This window comes from Aspergillus alliaceus (genome assembly GCF_009176365.1).
Source record: "Aspergillus alliaceus strain CBS 536.65 unplaced genomic scaffold BDW43scaffold_71, whole genome shotgun sequence".
Classification (NCBI taxonomy): domain Eukaryota; kingdom Fungi; phylum Ascomycota; class Eurotiomycetes; order Eurotiales; family Aspergillaceae; genus Aspergillus; species Aspergillus alliaceus.
Window position 1 is genome coordinate 14,926 of NW_022474754.1, and position 15,913 is coordinate 30,838.

General features: G+C 42.0%; 3 protein-coding genes across 3 annotated transcripts; 2 read left to right on the forward strand and 1 right to left on the reverse strand.

Annotated features, from left to right (window-relative positions):
- Window positions 1-6,808: 6,808 nt before the first annotated feature.
- On the forward strand, window positions 6,809-7,643 carry BDW43DRAFT_316244 (uncharacterized protein; the record flags this gene model as incomplete). The annotated part of the gene is made up of 2 exons (XM_032048238.1): window positions 6,809-7,456; window positions 7,599-7,643. The coding sequence occupies 2 exons, from the start codon at window positions 6,809-6,811 to the stop codon at window positions 7,641-7,643; spliced, it is 693 nt and encodes a 230-aa protein (XP_031894874.1).
- A 4,228-nt stretch (window positions 7,644-11,871) lies between these two features.
- Window positions 11,872-13,481, reverse strand: BDW43DRAFT_304175 (uncharacterized protein; the record flags this gene model as incomplete). The annotated part of the gene is made up of 4 exons (XM_032045556.1): window positions 11,872-12,622; window positions 12,672-12,736; window positions 12,787-12,930; window positions 13,425-13,481. The coding sequence occupies 4 exons, from the start codon at window positions 13,479-13,481 to the stop codon at window positions 11,872-11,874; spliced, it is 1,017 nt and encodes a 338-aa protein (XP_031894875.1).
- A 303-nt stretch (window positions 13,482-13,784) lies between these two features.
- BDW43DRAFT_316246 (triose-phosphate transporter family-domain-containing protein) lies at window positions 13,785-14,907 on the forward strand (the record flags this gene model as incomplete). Its single annotated transcript, XM_032048239.1, has 3 exons — window positions 13,785-13,834; window positions 13,883-14,168; window positions 14,239-14,907. 3 exons carry the CDS (start codon window positions 13,785-13,787, stop codon window positions 14,905-14,907), a joined length of 1,005 nt encoding a protein of 334 aa, XP_031894876.1.
- Between the last annotated feature and the right edge of the window lie 1,006 nt (window positions 14,908-15,913).

Sequence of the window (15,913 nt, forward strand, 5' to 3'; positions counted from 1 at the left end):
GAAGAAGTGGATTAATCAAGCTATATTATCTACAGATGCCTTTGTATTTACTAAGTAATATAAGTATTTAGATCAGCTTGCTATATCCCCCTTGAATATCCAGGGCACCCAAATCACTATACTACAGGACAAGGCAAAAGCCTTTCTCTCATATTTTCTAGAAAAGAGAGTCTCTCTCCCAGATTAGCAGAAAGAGAATCTCCCTACTGAGTCTTTGGAGTTACCAGATCTATTATCTAAGGAAGACTGCTGGGCCACTCTCTGTGCCCCAGTCTCATCTGCTCCAGGGAAGGATGAGCTTGCTACTACAGCTTGGAGAGAGCTCTGGTCTATTCTGGATAACTTAATTACTCTACTTTACTGCCACTGCTTTCAAGAAGGCCGCTATCCACAGATCTTTAAGACTGTAAAGATTATAATACTGCCAAAGCCAGGAAAGAGAGATCTTACTCAGTCAAGTGCCTGGCATCCTATCAGCCTGCTCCCTATCTTAGGCAAGGGCCTCAAACAGTTCCTTGCACGGCAGATAGCTATACAGGCTATTCAGGCAAATCTATTAACACCCTGTCACTTTGGCGCACTGCCAGACTGATCTGCAGTGGATCTGGTTCAGGTCCTTGTCCACAGAATAGAGGAAATCTTTCAGGCAGGAAAGATCGCTTTACTACTATTACTAGATATAAAAGAAGTCTTTAATACTGTAATCTACCAGCGGCTGCTTTCTTACCTACGCCTACAGGAATAGAACAATAACCTAATCTAACTGATCCAAGACTGGCTGTCAGGCTGTTCAGTCTCGGTTCAGTTTAGGGAAGCCACGGTAACAGACTTATTAAAGAAAGATCTATCACAGGGATCTTCTCTCTCTCTAATTCTTTTCTTATTATATGCAGCAAAGGTATTTACTGCCTATAAGGACTCTTTCAGTTATATAGATAATCTAGGGCTGCTGTTTATTAGATATATCTTTAAGAAGATCTTCTAGCAGCTTATTAAAACTTATCAATTAATTACTACTCTCAGTATAGAATCAGGCCTTCCCTTCTCTATAGAAAAGACAGAGATACAGCACTTTTCCAAGTAGCAGAACCAGTCTCTCCCTACTGTTCTTCTTCCAGGGCTAGGCACGGTTAAACTATCTAACTATATCTACTGGCTAGGGATTCTACTGGATATCAAGCTTATCTTCAGACTATATATAAACTGGGTCTTTAGCCGCGGCAAGCAGCTTGCATAATATCTCTGGAGACTGAGTAATACCCAGTGAGGATGCCCAGTTGCCTCTATGCGAGCAGCAGTTATGCAATGTGTCGTACCAACAGTACTCTATGGAATAGAAGTGTTCTATACTGGCAGGAAATAATAATAGGTTATTAACTCCCTGTAATCCCTGCTCCGCTTAGCCGCCCTGGCTATCCTCCCTGCCTACAAATCAACACCTACCGCAGCTCTGTTTCGCGAGGCTGACCTACCTGACCCAGAAGCTCTACTCAATAGCACCCTCTAGAGAGCAACTGTCTAATATGCAAGCTTGGATGCTAAGCACCTGATTGCGCATGTAGTAGATAAAAAGGGATCTAGATCCAAAACTAGGCTTAATACTATGCTCTGACATATTCCTATCCCTGCACCAGAACACGCACAAATACAGGCACCTCTTCTACCCCTCTGTATGCTTCCAACCCCCCGTGAAGACTACACTCCCGCCCTACTGTAGATATCAGTCTACTCAGACAGTTCACAAACAGATCAAGATACTGGTTATAGATATACAGTATATTTTCACTCTATCCTTATTACTCAGAGGCTTAGTTCTGCCGGCCCCAAAACCGAGATCTATGATACAGAGCTTTTAGGTACAGTAGAGAGCCTTAATGCCGCAATATATCAGCCATATATAAAACATGCCACCCGCTTAACTATCTTACTTAATAATCTAGCAGCAGCCAGTCTCCTGGCAGACAACAGACCGGCTTCCTATAGGCGCAGAGTTACAGACACCTTTCACCAGCTTTCTATATAATGGAAAGAAGGATTATCCCTTCTAAACATACCACACAAGCCCCTAGAGATGCGCTGGATCCCAGGTCACTCTGGTATAGCAGGGAATAAGCTAGCAGACCAGCTTGCCAAATAGAGTATAACAATCAATAGCTTCTATATTCCTCTCTCTCCCTCTTTTCTCAGGCAGAAGGCAAAACAGCAACTCTGTGCAGATACTTCTACAGTATATATAGAGTCTGCACCACAGGCCTACTGTGATCTGAATATCAGACCCTATACAAGTAGCAGCCGTGCTAAGGAACATAACCTTCCCTGCTGGGTACTAGGCCGGCTTATAGTCGCCTGTACGGGCCATGGGGATTTTGCAGCATACCATAAAATATGCCGCCATTTAGACTACCTGGTAACCTGCTCCTGTAATAGGCTAAAGTCTCCTGTCCACTTCTTCTTCTGTCCCCACACCAGAAAGCAGTGGAAGGATAGATGGAAATGTCTAAAGGCTGGCCCGTCAGAGACAATTGACTGGCTCCTTAGTACAGCCGCTGGGGCTGAAGAGTTCAGCCGTATCATGCAAAATTTATCCTTCTTCAAGGATATATGCCTGAACTGGGCCCGCTCAAGCACTAAATAGTGTAACAGTCTATATCTCTACCTGGATAGAGGCAGACAGCATCCCCTTCTATCTATAGGTAGCTAAAGCAGGTTCCCACCTCCAGAAGACCAGGCCAGGGTAGCGCCAGGCGCTTCTTCCACTCTTTTCCAGCATATATTGTTCAGATTTGTTACTTTCAAGCATGTATTTAGCTAGTTCCTAGCAGGATTTTTGTTTAGGTAGCACGTCCAGTTGCCCTTAGGGAGGCCGCGGATCACGTTGCCGCGCGATCCGCCGAGTGACGTTAAATAGTATACATACATACATACATACATACATACAATAGCAACCTTGTCTCATCTAGTCCCGAGAGGTATTTGGACCACCCCAATGGACGACTCTGGATATGACGGTGTAGTAAATCGCCACCGGTGAGAATATTCCCTAGTGGGAAGTCTAATCAAAAATGGATATACTACAGAGGACATAAATGAATTACCTTTGGACAAGAATTGAACGGAAAATAAGACTGGACCTCATGGGATAGCATTGCGTTCACTGAAGAGTAGGTTCGCTACACTACAAATAGAGACTAAACGGCACAGGATACGGTTAAGCGGAACTTCCACTTCTTGTTCTGACTACTTTAAAAAAGTACGTTCACTAGCCCGGGCATCCAAGTTTCATTGGGCTTGGCGTTCCGGGGAATACATCACCGACCGATCAATCAACGGGATCCGGTCAAAGCTCTGCTATGGGTGATCATAATTGTAAATGATGTTCTTGAGGGATTTTGGAGGAGCGTGTGGGGGCAGCTTCCGCTGGCTTGCGAGCCAGTGAGCTTTAAAACCTCAGACTCAGTGGAGAGTCGCTAACTGATCAAGGTTTTGGTTGACCCTTCGTTGTGTGGAGCTGCGCCACACCGTTTGGCCGAATGGTATTTCGAAAATTACCCATTCGTATGTACAATCGGCACTCAAGCTGCCTGGATTTTACCGACAAAATTATGTTAATATGCAATGGCGCGGAACGATTCCGGCTCACCGGTGTACTATATCTGGGATACTGTACATGATAAACTAACTTGGGGCTAGGAAAGGCGTATAATGAAAGATAGTGGAATAATTTGGCTTTCAGGATTACTAACTAGCTTGGCCATAGGCCTATTTCCCAATGTCTTAAGCTCTGGATCTACCGCTACCGCATATTATATGTATTTCATGTATTTCTTCTGAAACACTATGCCAAATAGTTGGCCCTTTTACAGCCTTCTATTCCGGTGGGGTCGAAGTAATTATTAACGACGACTGGAAAGGCTTTCCAAATTCTTCGGTATTTACAGATGCATGGTTGTTCTTTTTACTAGTTTGATCCTGCACAAGAGGGCGACTAGATAATAGAGCAACAGGAGCTGCAAAGGATTTGTGATGGGAATGGCCGATGAATCTAGACTAACATTCACTGGCTGGCCAGAATCAGCAGTGAGGGAAGCCTTTCATGCTATTCATACTAGTGAATGGTGTTATCACAGCGCAACCGGCTGTTGCATACTGAAACCCTTCAAAACTCAGACTAAGAGAGTATTATTTCTGCTAATAGAACCATGTTTCACGCACAGCGTGGAGAGAAGATCAGGATGGCGAATTAGGCCATTGTAGCCATTTCCTTCTCTGAAAACACCCCAGCCGAAAGTTCATACAACGGTTGATCCAGGCCCCTGGATACAGCAGTTAAGGTTGACCTCAAAAACGGCGTGCCATTCTCTCCGCTACTGCTACTGCTAGGCCCGAGAAAATCAAAATCACAAGATGGTATATAGTTATCCAAGCAGCCAATATTGCCGGGTCCAGGCGAGTTAAGTCCACGCACAAGGGGGCGCGACCCTGTTCTGGTGTTTATGATACTCGGCAACCGCTGCCGCATGTCATCTCGGAAAGCACTATCTTCATCCTAGAGATAAGGACTGTTGAACATCTCTCTATCCACCCAAGTGGTATCAATGAGTCTATGGCCTTGTATAACCTATAACCAGACTGGTGTAGTCAGCGTTAGAACTTCTCGCGGTAGTATTCACGAACCATGGAATGACCTCTAGATCCTGACTATAGAGGATCTTTTATATTAATTATAGTTAATACCTTAAAAACCGCGGTACATGCTATCTAGGAAAGATATTAAGGCAAGATTAATTTACTTAATATTCAAGTCATAATTAAAAAGAAAGTTACTACCAGATATATTGCTGCTATTAGCAATAAATACAACCCCCGCACTGGTTATAAAAGATAGTTGATCAAGAGGATCAATCCAGATCTAGTGGCATTGAAGAGCAAGCTTAACAGTGAGCTCTATAAAAGACCTGCTCACTTTCTTCACGCTAATCATAGACTGTAGCTATAGTACTATGAAATATACTATCAATATCAGTATATACCTAGTATATACTTGGTTCTAAATCAAATCAATACATGAAGTATACAAGATATTACTTTAAATTAAAGTCAGTATTCTCTAGACAGAGTTAAAACAGTAAAATAGTTAAATCTCTCAGTAAGCATGATATATAATATATTTAAATAGAATATGCCTAAACAGCTGAGGTAACTATACTCAGATGATGCCAGATATTTATGAACTTGTCAAACTAGATCTAGTTATTGTAAACTTTGAAAAAACCATACAGATATTTATAGGGCGTGATGAAGCTATAAGTCAAGCCAGTAGCACCAGCCTTACGGAAAACTTTACTAAGATACTGAAAAGACCACTTGATGACGGAATACTCGCTGATACACTTAAAAGTTACATGAGAACTCACACCCTAAATCCCTGGCTGTTATTCGACATCCACAAAGAATACATTCTCAGAATATGCACACTGATTAATGGATAAATGTCTATACAACTGAGGTTTAAATTGGATTTCCTGATAACATTTGTAGTGCTATTTTGCAGCTTCTGTCAGTACTTCAGCATTCAACAGTAACTACCAAGAATAAAAAGCCGTATCACTCTGGATAAGGCCCTGAAGTAGTAGGACAATCTTGTAGCATATATAGAGAGATACATAATCATTGGGAATCCCCTAGCTGCCACTAATCCGTCTTTGTCTGCCTTCACGATCCATCTACAACACCCCAGATGTAACACATAGTACGCTAAGTTGTTCTAGCAGATCTAGACATCCGGCTGTGGATAAATCCTTTATGATAACAAGCTTAGTGGAATCTATTCATGAAACTTGATCAACACTTGAGACAGCAAAGTTAGGGTTGTAGAGATGATACCATTGCTCTTTGCTAGGGGATTAGCAGAGAATATAAGTACAGCTTGAAGCAGATGTGAATCTGAGTGCAATAGAGAAGGGATAGTGAGCTGGGTCTTACGGCTTAACCTTAAAAAGCATAGTTGTGGTGCATGGATAATAGGTACCAATGTTTTCATTATTGGTTTTTTTCCCATAAATATAAGCACACACCCGTGCTCCATCGTGTAAGCCTTTAAATTCACAAGAAGCAAGGGGTTGCCTATTTGGCCTCTTATTGGAGATGGCCAGTTGACTCCACAACCAGAAGAAAAGAATCAAGAGAATGTTTTAGGCCAGACGAATTCCTATGAGTATCAACCAGATGCATTACAAAAGCTCAGTGGGATACAATACGCAACCTCATTGAGGGCGATTGCACTTTGTCTAGGCCACTTCCTATACCCGAGTCGCCGCAACCCGAGATTATCTCGTTCTTCCCTGATCATGGACCACAAAGGAGTCTGGTATTTGTCTGTCTTCGGTCCATTTCTATGCTTGTGTCCGACAACACCTCCGTCCATCTGATATTTGGGAGTCTTTGGTCAGAATGTACTCTGACATATCTGGAATTTGATCATTTCGGGCACCATTATGTCCAGGGTGCCTATACCCACACTACTGACATAACCCAGTATTTCACTGTGTGCGTCCCATTATGGCTTTTGTTCCCTGGTCCTTTCCCAAATACATCGCCTGCCATCTATGTAGGAGAGTTTTCTTACAGTGGAAGCCCAACCACAGGGCAGCAAAAACTATACACAGTTCGGATCAAATCTGACAAGTCAAGCATCGGCAGATGCGCAGCAACTAGTTAGCACGGAGCTCTTCGAGCCGTTGACCACCGACATTGAATCCTGCATATCTAGCCATCAAGCTGCATTAGTTACAACGGCCAACGCTTCCCCATGCCAGGCAGACACCGCCCTGCCCTCAAGCCCACTGGTACTGATGGTGTCAGTGGCGAACTGGAGCGCTGCAGGTTGGATGCCTGTGGGGAAGAAGTTGACCCTACATTTTCTTGTCCAGCTATTACAATGGATATGCATACTTTTGCAGTGGGATCTAAACATTCTACAACTCCCGACCTTCTCGGTGAGGGCTGTACTATTACCAAAATGGCAATGAGCTGGACCGAAGAGGAGATTGCAGAGAGACGACGGATCGTTCGATTTCTTTCTCTTGATCGCGGCATAGATCATATCCATATCTCCATGTTACCTGTACCAGTGTATCAGGATATGCCTGAATCAGTGTACGTTAGTTGTATATTTTGGCCAGCCCTAGATGAGTGTTTCATCACCAGCGCAGATATCATACATCTCCTTCAATTCTTGCTCCGGCGCAACATTTCCCACCCAGAGTGGAGCCAAGCCCTTCGAAGTTTGGCTCGATTCCGCCCGCAGTTAATCACTAAATCTCAAAGAAAGCTGCCAATTTGCTCGAATGGTTCGGGGCTTAAAGACCTAAGAGCTCTTGCAATTCGCAAAGATGCGAAAATATTCCGCTGGGGAGACCTGGAGCTTGTCATTATAACCATCCTCAACAAATATGCCGTAAAGGCCCGATTCTCAGATTGCATAGAAAATGCAAAGCATAGATTATGCGAAATAAAGCGCTCTCTTAGACTGAGGGATGTCATAATTTTTCATTTATGCAATTAATCCATGTAACAGTTTGCTGATTGATAATTCTTAGTTGTCAACCAGTGTTGTGGCTCTTGTATCTGACCACGCGAGTTGATGTGGACTAAGTGAACTTTGAGGGCTGATTCAATTCCATACATAATCAATTATATTATGTCTAAAAATATTACAGCAAATGGAGCGCCTGACATTATGTATCTGTGCATCGATTAACTTCTTTGTTCAAGCACTCCCCAATCTTCTAAATGACATGAGAATAGCATGTCTTCCTGTTCCACTCTTATGCCACTCCTTTACCGGTAGTGGGATCGGCCAAGATCTGTCTAATAAGTCTCTTACGCAAAATGCAGTCTCTCATTAAACTGACAAGGCTTTGTTAAGCTGGAGAAGCGGGCATGGTTAAGCCTTGACACTCGTTGCGCACAGGCAATGTTGAAAATCATTTACATAAAAAATCTCAACTTACATGCAGAATTTGGTCTTCGAGTGATGATGGACAGGCTGGGAACTGAACCAAGCCTGTCTAAACTCACTGAATATGTCATGAAGGTTCATTCAAGCCTAGACCACACCGCGACCCCAACCCGACACTCTGTCCCCAAACACACTACATAAAAAGATGGTTCATCATTAAACTTTATTGTTATGTATATATGTTAGAGCACCTATTAATCCAATTCACTCTTAAAGGCTAGTTTTGAGTCTAAATTTTACCATTGTCAATGTTTTCAGCAGGTGTTTCTTAGAACAAATACAGCCTCTAAGCTAATAGCACGGAAATTGTACAGACAGCGTGCGTTCTCGTTCTAGATCAGATTGCCCATTTTCTATAGCACCATCACCAGTCTGTAGAGAATACATGGCCATGCGAATTCTGTATGAATGTTTCATATCGAACTTGGAATCCTTTGTGGGCCAGGAGCTTCCCTATTGTGATGATTACTCATTCATAGATAGCTATTCCACGATATACAGCTAGATATGGTAGCATTTCCAACTAAATTCAACTATGGGAAGAGAACCACTATCATACAAGGATTATGTTCTAGGAAGTACGCCTGCCTAACCACGTGACATACAGGTCATCACACCTAGGCTGTTTGGCAGCCATCGAGGATATTCTCAGTACTCCGAAACTAGGTTAGAAGAAGGATATATATCACTAGTAGGATAGCATTTCCCAGAGCGCCGTAGGAAGTGGGCACAATGAAAACATAAAGAAGCCAATTTTCACTGTGACCGCTTGAGGAAGCTATTACCATCAATCAATAAAGAATACCAGAAAATGCAGAACACCTGGAATTAATATCTTCACCACAGCAGTATTAACAAATACTATAACCAGCCCACCGTGAAGTATATACGCAAACATATAGGGTTAGACAATCATGAGATTTTATGTAGATTTCCTAACAAGGTACATGGCATTGATGACCAGCTTGGACCAGCCCGCCTCCGAATATAAGTCTCAAAAAACCCGTGCTGATTTTGACTAGCTCTATTCCTCTAACAAGCCTTTCAGACTAAGAACTATTGGAGCCAGATAAGATGTGCTCCCACTCATCAGGGTATATGATGTGATTAGAATCGGTTGCTTGGCCGGGAGAAGGTTGGGCTGACAAGCTTGGCTCTGGCTCTCTAGTGTCTAACTATTCTTTCTCATATTTGTATACTTCTCCTCCCTCTTCAGTATATGGATATTGGATTTCAGTATAATAGATCTTGGTTTCTAAGACCTCCTCACTGCCGCGATTGAAAGTTATAAACTGAATACCTACCAGGGCTGTATAGAATGGCTTTAGTGGGATATAGGCAACTTTCTATTCCTATTAAGTCAGCTTAATCACCGCGCAGTGTAAACAGAATAAACTTCTCGGAATATAAACTGTTAGAGTAGAACTAGAAAGCAGGGGGTTTAGAGCTGGACACAATTAGCAATACGCCTTACAGTGACTTTCTAGCAGCTAGACACAGTTCAGGGCTTTTATAGTACTTAAAGGATTTCTGGTATTATTAGTCTTTATATTAGCTCTTAGTGCTACAGTCTGGTTCAGCACTACCTTAATCACAGAAGCTGGGACCGCCAAACTAAAATAAGTTAGAATTAGTTAACGTATTTCCCGGGTCATCCGGCCACCCGGGCCACCCGGCCACCCTACGCGTTTTGTACGCGCCTCAAATTTTGAAGCAATTCAAGAACCAGTCATACCACCAAAAATGCCTAAATCATCAAAATCTTTAGTGGAACAAGAAGAAAGGATCCTGCTGGCTATATCCGCTATTAAAAACCAACAATTTAACAGTATACGGAAGGCTGCTGAAGTTTATAATGTGCCTTGTTCTATATTGACTGATCGCTTAAAAGAAAGCACTTTTAAGTCTTAAGTATGTTTAAAGAATTATAAATTAAGTATCTCTGAAGAAGAATTGCTTATACAGTGGATTATATCTCTAGATTAATGTGGAGCAAGTCCTTGGCCTGCTTATATATAAGAAATAGCCAATCTTCTGCTTGCTAAGCATGATCCTACTGTTACTCCTACTACTATTGGCAAAAACTGGGTTTCAATCTTTATTAGGCGCAGGCCTGAGCTGAAAATATACTTTATATACAGATATAACTATCAGCGTGCTAAAGCTGAAGATCCTAAGGTTCTATGTGCCTGGTTCCAGCAAGTAAATGATGTTATTTAGCAGTATAGTATTATATCAAGTAATATCTATAATTTTAATAAAACAGGATTTATAATAGGCCTAGTAGCTACTGCTAAAGTAGTTACTAGGTCTGATACACAAGGAAAACCTTTTTTTATATAGTTAGAAAACCAGAAATAGATTATCTCTATAGAATATATAAGTTCTAATAAATAGACTCTATCTCCTTATATTATCTTTAAAGGCAAAGTGTATATAGAGGCCTAGTATAAGAATCAAGATATCTTATTAGATTAGAGAATTAAAATAAGTTCTAATAGTTAGATAAGCAATAAAATTAGCCTATACTGGCTATAGAATTATTTTATACCTGCTACTACAGGTTAATCTATAGAATAATATTATCTACTTATTCTTAATAGCTATAATAGTTATTTTATATCTTAATTTAATCAGATTTGCTCAGAGAATAATATTATACTAATCTATATATCTACTTATACTTCTTATAAGCTTTAATTGCTTAATATTACCTGCTTTTCATCTCTAAAAAAGGTATACAGAAAATTAATTAAATCTAAAACATACTATAGAATTAATTATATTAATAAAGAAAACTTTTTATCAGCCTATTCTAAGATTTACAGGCAAGCCTTTACTAGCAGCAATATCTATAGTACTTTTTAAGTAACTGGATTAGTTTCTTTTAATTCTAAGTAGATTCTTACTTAAATTACTGTATAGCTTAAAACCTCTATATCTCTAGATAGCAGACCAAGCAGTTAAGGCAGCTCAGTATCTAAAATACCTTATACTATAAAATAGCTGAATAAATCAGAAATCAGGTTAAAAAAGCTGTTAAGAAATTAATCTAGAAGTCCTGATTTACCTGTTAAACTGAATTTAAATTAGATTTTAAAAGGTACTGAATAGGCTCTAGCTGAGGTAACTATTTTAAAGTATTAAATTAAGTAATACCAGGCTACTTATAAAAAGCAGCTTAAAAAGTAAAAATACTCTAAGAAGCAGCTTTAAATAGAGTCAGATATATTAATTCAGGAAGTAAGGGCACTTATAGAAAGCAGAGAATATACAGATAAAGCTATACAGGTAGATGGGACTTTACCAGCTGAATCAGCTCCTAGACGCGCTCCACCTAGGTGTTCTGGTTACAATGTACAGGGTCATAAGATTACAAACTGCCCGAATCAATAGAACTACTCATTATTCTATAGCAATGCAATTATATGGCGTTTTGTATGGCTTCAATTTTAGAAGGGCGGCTGGGTGGCCGGATGACCCGGGAAATACGTTACATTACGTTATATCCGATTAGTCAGCCATCGCCATGACGATTCATGATTTCTATCGATTTCCATGATTCTATTTATATGGCAACTTTCCTATTTTGACTATTGATATACGTGTCAAGTTGAGCAGTATTTAATAGTGAGATAGAGGCAGAGATTCACGAATTGAGACCCTCATGCATTGATTTCCTTGGCCATAGAATTGCTAGTGTATTCCGGATACAATAAATGTTGACATATACAAATTCGGTACTAGATGGTTCTGCCCCTGCAAATAGACTGCAGGGCTTCAGTTCAAATATTCCTAAGCTCCACAGACTTTCCGTTATTCTAATTATTCTGACCAATGCCTTTCAGGGGTCATTTATCCATTTTATCTGGCTCCACAGACACCAAGTGACCCTTGATTATCCCCGATTCATTCAGCCTAACCTCCCGTGTCTGCACATCTGTCCATTGGGCAGTTACCGTGCTCTCGCCTGCTATAATTCGTTTCAAATTTAACATTGTACTGAAAACTATGCCTTTCGAGAACGCGTCGTGCCAGGTATCATCGCCGGTTCGGATATCCGAGTCTCGGTAACTTGGCCCAGCCGGTCGCCAGCTGCTTATGATCTGTGGATAGGGGGCTATGCAGGTAAAATTAGGGAGCTCGCGACTCTTACACATCAACTGGTACGCTAGATCAACCGGCTGAGTGACCTGGGTCATCGATAAGGCATTCAGGATTTTCTGAGCGCCATTGTAGCTAATGGCATATGCTGCGGTACATGCCCCACCGCTGGAGTGGAATACCAACCGTGATGAAGCTGGTACTTCTGGTTTTGAAGCTATGGAGGGGGCCCAGAACTCGTCCTTATGGTGGTCGGGTCTAACGGTAGGATCATTGGGGAGGACATAGAAGGTTTGCCCATCCTCACGCGAGCTAATGCCACAATGGCCAAGCCAGAGCATATCCCATGCATCTCCGTATGGAGAGATTGCGCTACCAGTCTGGCCCTGAATAGCCTGGGCGCCATAAGCGAAGCCCGACAGCTGATCTTTCAGTAAGATATCCCAATCAGCATCATCCTCGAATATTAACGCGGTTGTGACATGATTTGCTACGATACTATAGAACTCGTCAACTTTTGCCAGAAGGAAGCTTGACGTGTGTGTACATTTGCATGATATTCATGTGCGCTCTCCAGCATCCCACCTCCTCTGGAGTGAGACGCTCGATACCCTGCCATTGTGGTCAACGTAAGGTCAAGTTGGTCCATATCAGGTACTAACCGGTGGGCGTGCACGCAAAGGGATACTTTCTGGATGGACGGCATCAACCCACGAGATATCAAAACCGGTAATCGATGAGCCCATCGTTATTGCATCATGTTTGTCGGTCCGCTCAGGAAAGCCAATAGCGTATATCTTCTGGAACTGATAAGTATCAGTATCTCTTCAAAGATATTAAGAAATCAGAGTCCTACTCCAAGGGTCCTATTGCGAATATCCTCCCAGGTACTGTTTGGGGACTGCTTGATGTGGTCTGGCTGGGCGGCCCCAAGAGTGGAAGGCAAACCACCAATTGGGAACTTCATAAGACAAATAACTGTAAATATGATACCGAAAAGGCTAACATAGAAGAGGAAGTAAAAGCGTTTCATTTTTCGGTTTTCTTAGACGAGTTTCCTCGAAAATAACTCCACCTTCTAAGAACAGCATGACCAGATATCATTAGAAAGCAATGAATGTCTCTTTATATATTAATGTCATAAATTGCACCTGCCTAACACTGAAGCCCCTGGCGCTAGAGTGGCTCTCTAAGCACAGTGTCTAATTTAAATTGGGGGTGACTTTCTTTTCTTAAAATTGGTTACCGCACAGAAGGTTTAGCGTTCTGAAACATGGTTGTTTCAGACAATTAGCCGCACCATGGGATCAGATAGAATGTCTTCACTATATTTATTTGCGGACGTGGGGGCCCGCATGAAACTCTAGCAGCCCCGAGAGGCGTTCGCATAATCTACTATCTAGGTTTGTACTAATACACAACGGCCTCTAACGCCCACCCACATTACAGCTCTGGACAAAACTTACGCAGAGCTTGGCCACAATGGGTAATCAGAACCTTCTCAACCAGAGGGTTTAAGATAAGGCAAATTTAGTCGAAAACAGGTTTCAAAAGCGTACAGTACTATTTTGGGATTCTTCAAAATCGAGTGGCTGTTATATATTTATGGTGTGCAACGATTGAGGCTACCGTTTATATCTACCATTTCTCAGTCATCACTATGGCTGTGGTTACTTTCGGAAGCAATATTCTCGGTCCTAGCTGTGCTCTGTATGTTATAATTTCCGATGTTTTCCCATCTTACTGATCATATAATAGGACATGGGTTGCTTTAAGCGTTCTTATCACACTAACCAATAAACATGTTCTGATCACCTTTCCGTTTCCCATCACCCTCACCACTTTGCACCTTGTCATGACATCTGCTGTGGCACGACTATTGGCATATACTCAAACTATTTCCTTGAGCTCCCAAACTTATCCGACAGGGCCTCCATTTTATTCAGGGCGGATAGTCCTTGTTGGTTTATTCTTTGGTCTCAACCTCATCCTGAATAACATCAGTTACATGTATCTCAGTGTAACCTTTATTCAGATGTTTAAGGTAGGATACACCTACTTGTTGTTCTGAGGCGCCATTCCCATTATCTAATACAAGGCTAATGGGAAAACAGGCAATAAGCCCTATAGTTGTCATTGCTGTAGGATGGCTAGTCGGCGTTTATCAATTCCAGCCACGAACACTTGTTGTAACGTGTATAATCTGTCTTGGCGTTATCCTATCATCTTATGGGGAAGTTGCAGTGAGCTATCTTGGGATCCTCATTCAAGTTGCTGCAATTGCTTCAGAAGCCATCCGCCTGGTCCAGATAGAGGTTCTCTTATCGCCATACGGCCTCAACGCGAATCCTTTCACTTCGCTCTTCTTATTAACACCCTTGGCCGCATTGCTCTGCTTTTTCTTTGCAATTGTGATTGAGCTGCCTACAATCTCCATCGACGCACTACTTAGTACTAGCTGGTTGGCCTTGTTAGGGAGTGCTGTCTTGGCTGTGCTTTTGAATATCTCTGCCGTCTTCGTCATTGCGAATGTATCCGCCTTGACCCTATCTATCTGTGGCATCCCAAGGGCAATGCTGACAATGTCAATATCAAGCTACCTTTGGAATGATCAATTGTCTCCATTGCAGATGGCAGGTTTCCTCATTTCCAGTGTGGGATTAATATGTTACTCCGCCCTGAAAGTAAGGCTTCAAAGGCTTTCTGAGTCCGACCATTCAAAGCAACCCTCCTCGCATCAATATAGCTCGACCGAAAGTATAAGCAGGACTGAGGAGGTTTAAGTGTGAATTTGGACCTGTACCCTACTGCCCACCGCCTCTGTTATATCAATTGGGGCGCTCCAACACGATTCCCTCATAGTATGTCCATGCTTCAATCCTGTCTAGAAATAGAACATTTTTGTTTCTTTGTCGGTTTTAAATATTTGCGTAGAAATAGTGGTGTAGTAGCCGAGCCGCCTCTGATTACGCCACCGAAACAATTATCTTGAGAAAGCAGACAGAACTCCTAGATTGCCGTTCTTCACCCAGTCCTGTATTAGAAAAGTTCGAAAACAGACCGTCGCCAAGAATGTGGCCTTACATATCCTCTCTCTAACATTCTTCCAGGCAATATTCTGCGAAGTTCTCCAGCTCTGGGATGAAGATATTGTTCTATATATCTCTACAGACGTTATCTGTACTTGGATACGCTGATCAGAAGCTGGAGACCTTAAACAGAATAATATTCCCTACTATGGCTCTCCCTGGGGCTGATGACAGGGTGGCATCTTAGCCAGTGCCACGAATCACTTGCCCTGAGATCATGCGCATGATAGTACTAGAAATACACTTGTAGCGTTTATACGGTCGCTATAATCAACCTATGTGGTATTCTCGTCGCGGGACTTTTGATCTAATTAACAAACATATTTTCTTCTAAGGTCTTGGTTCCTTAAATTCTCTGCACTATCTACCGGTGCCGGAGAAGGATTCTTTGTATATTGCGCAGTTCGGGAATTGAGATTAGCTTCGAGCCATGGGATTGAGGGCTCATCATCTCGTTTCGTACCTGGCGGCATCATTCAAATCTATCAGCACTTAACTATACTTGATGGATTTGGGCATCCGGAAATTAATACACATCCCTACCGGCTGTCTGCGGGGAACTGAAGCTACTGTAAGTGCCAGGTACGCGACGGGTATGAGAAAACGCATGGCGGCAGCAGGCATTGACAGCGACAAAGGTATACAATTGTGGTTTAAGGCCAATAATTGGCAAAGGATGAGAGTTGTCGTGGAAAAGTCT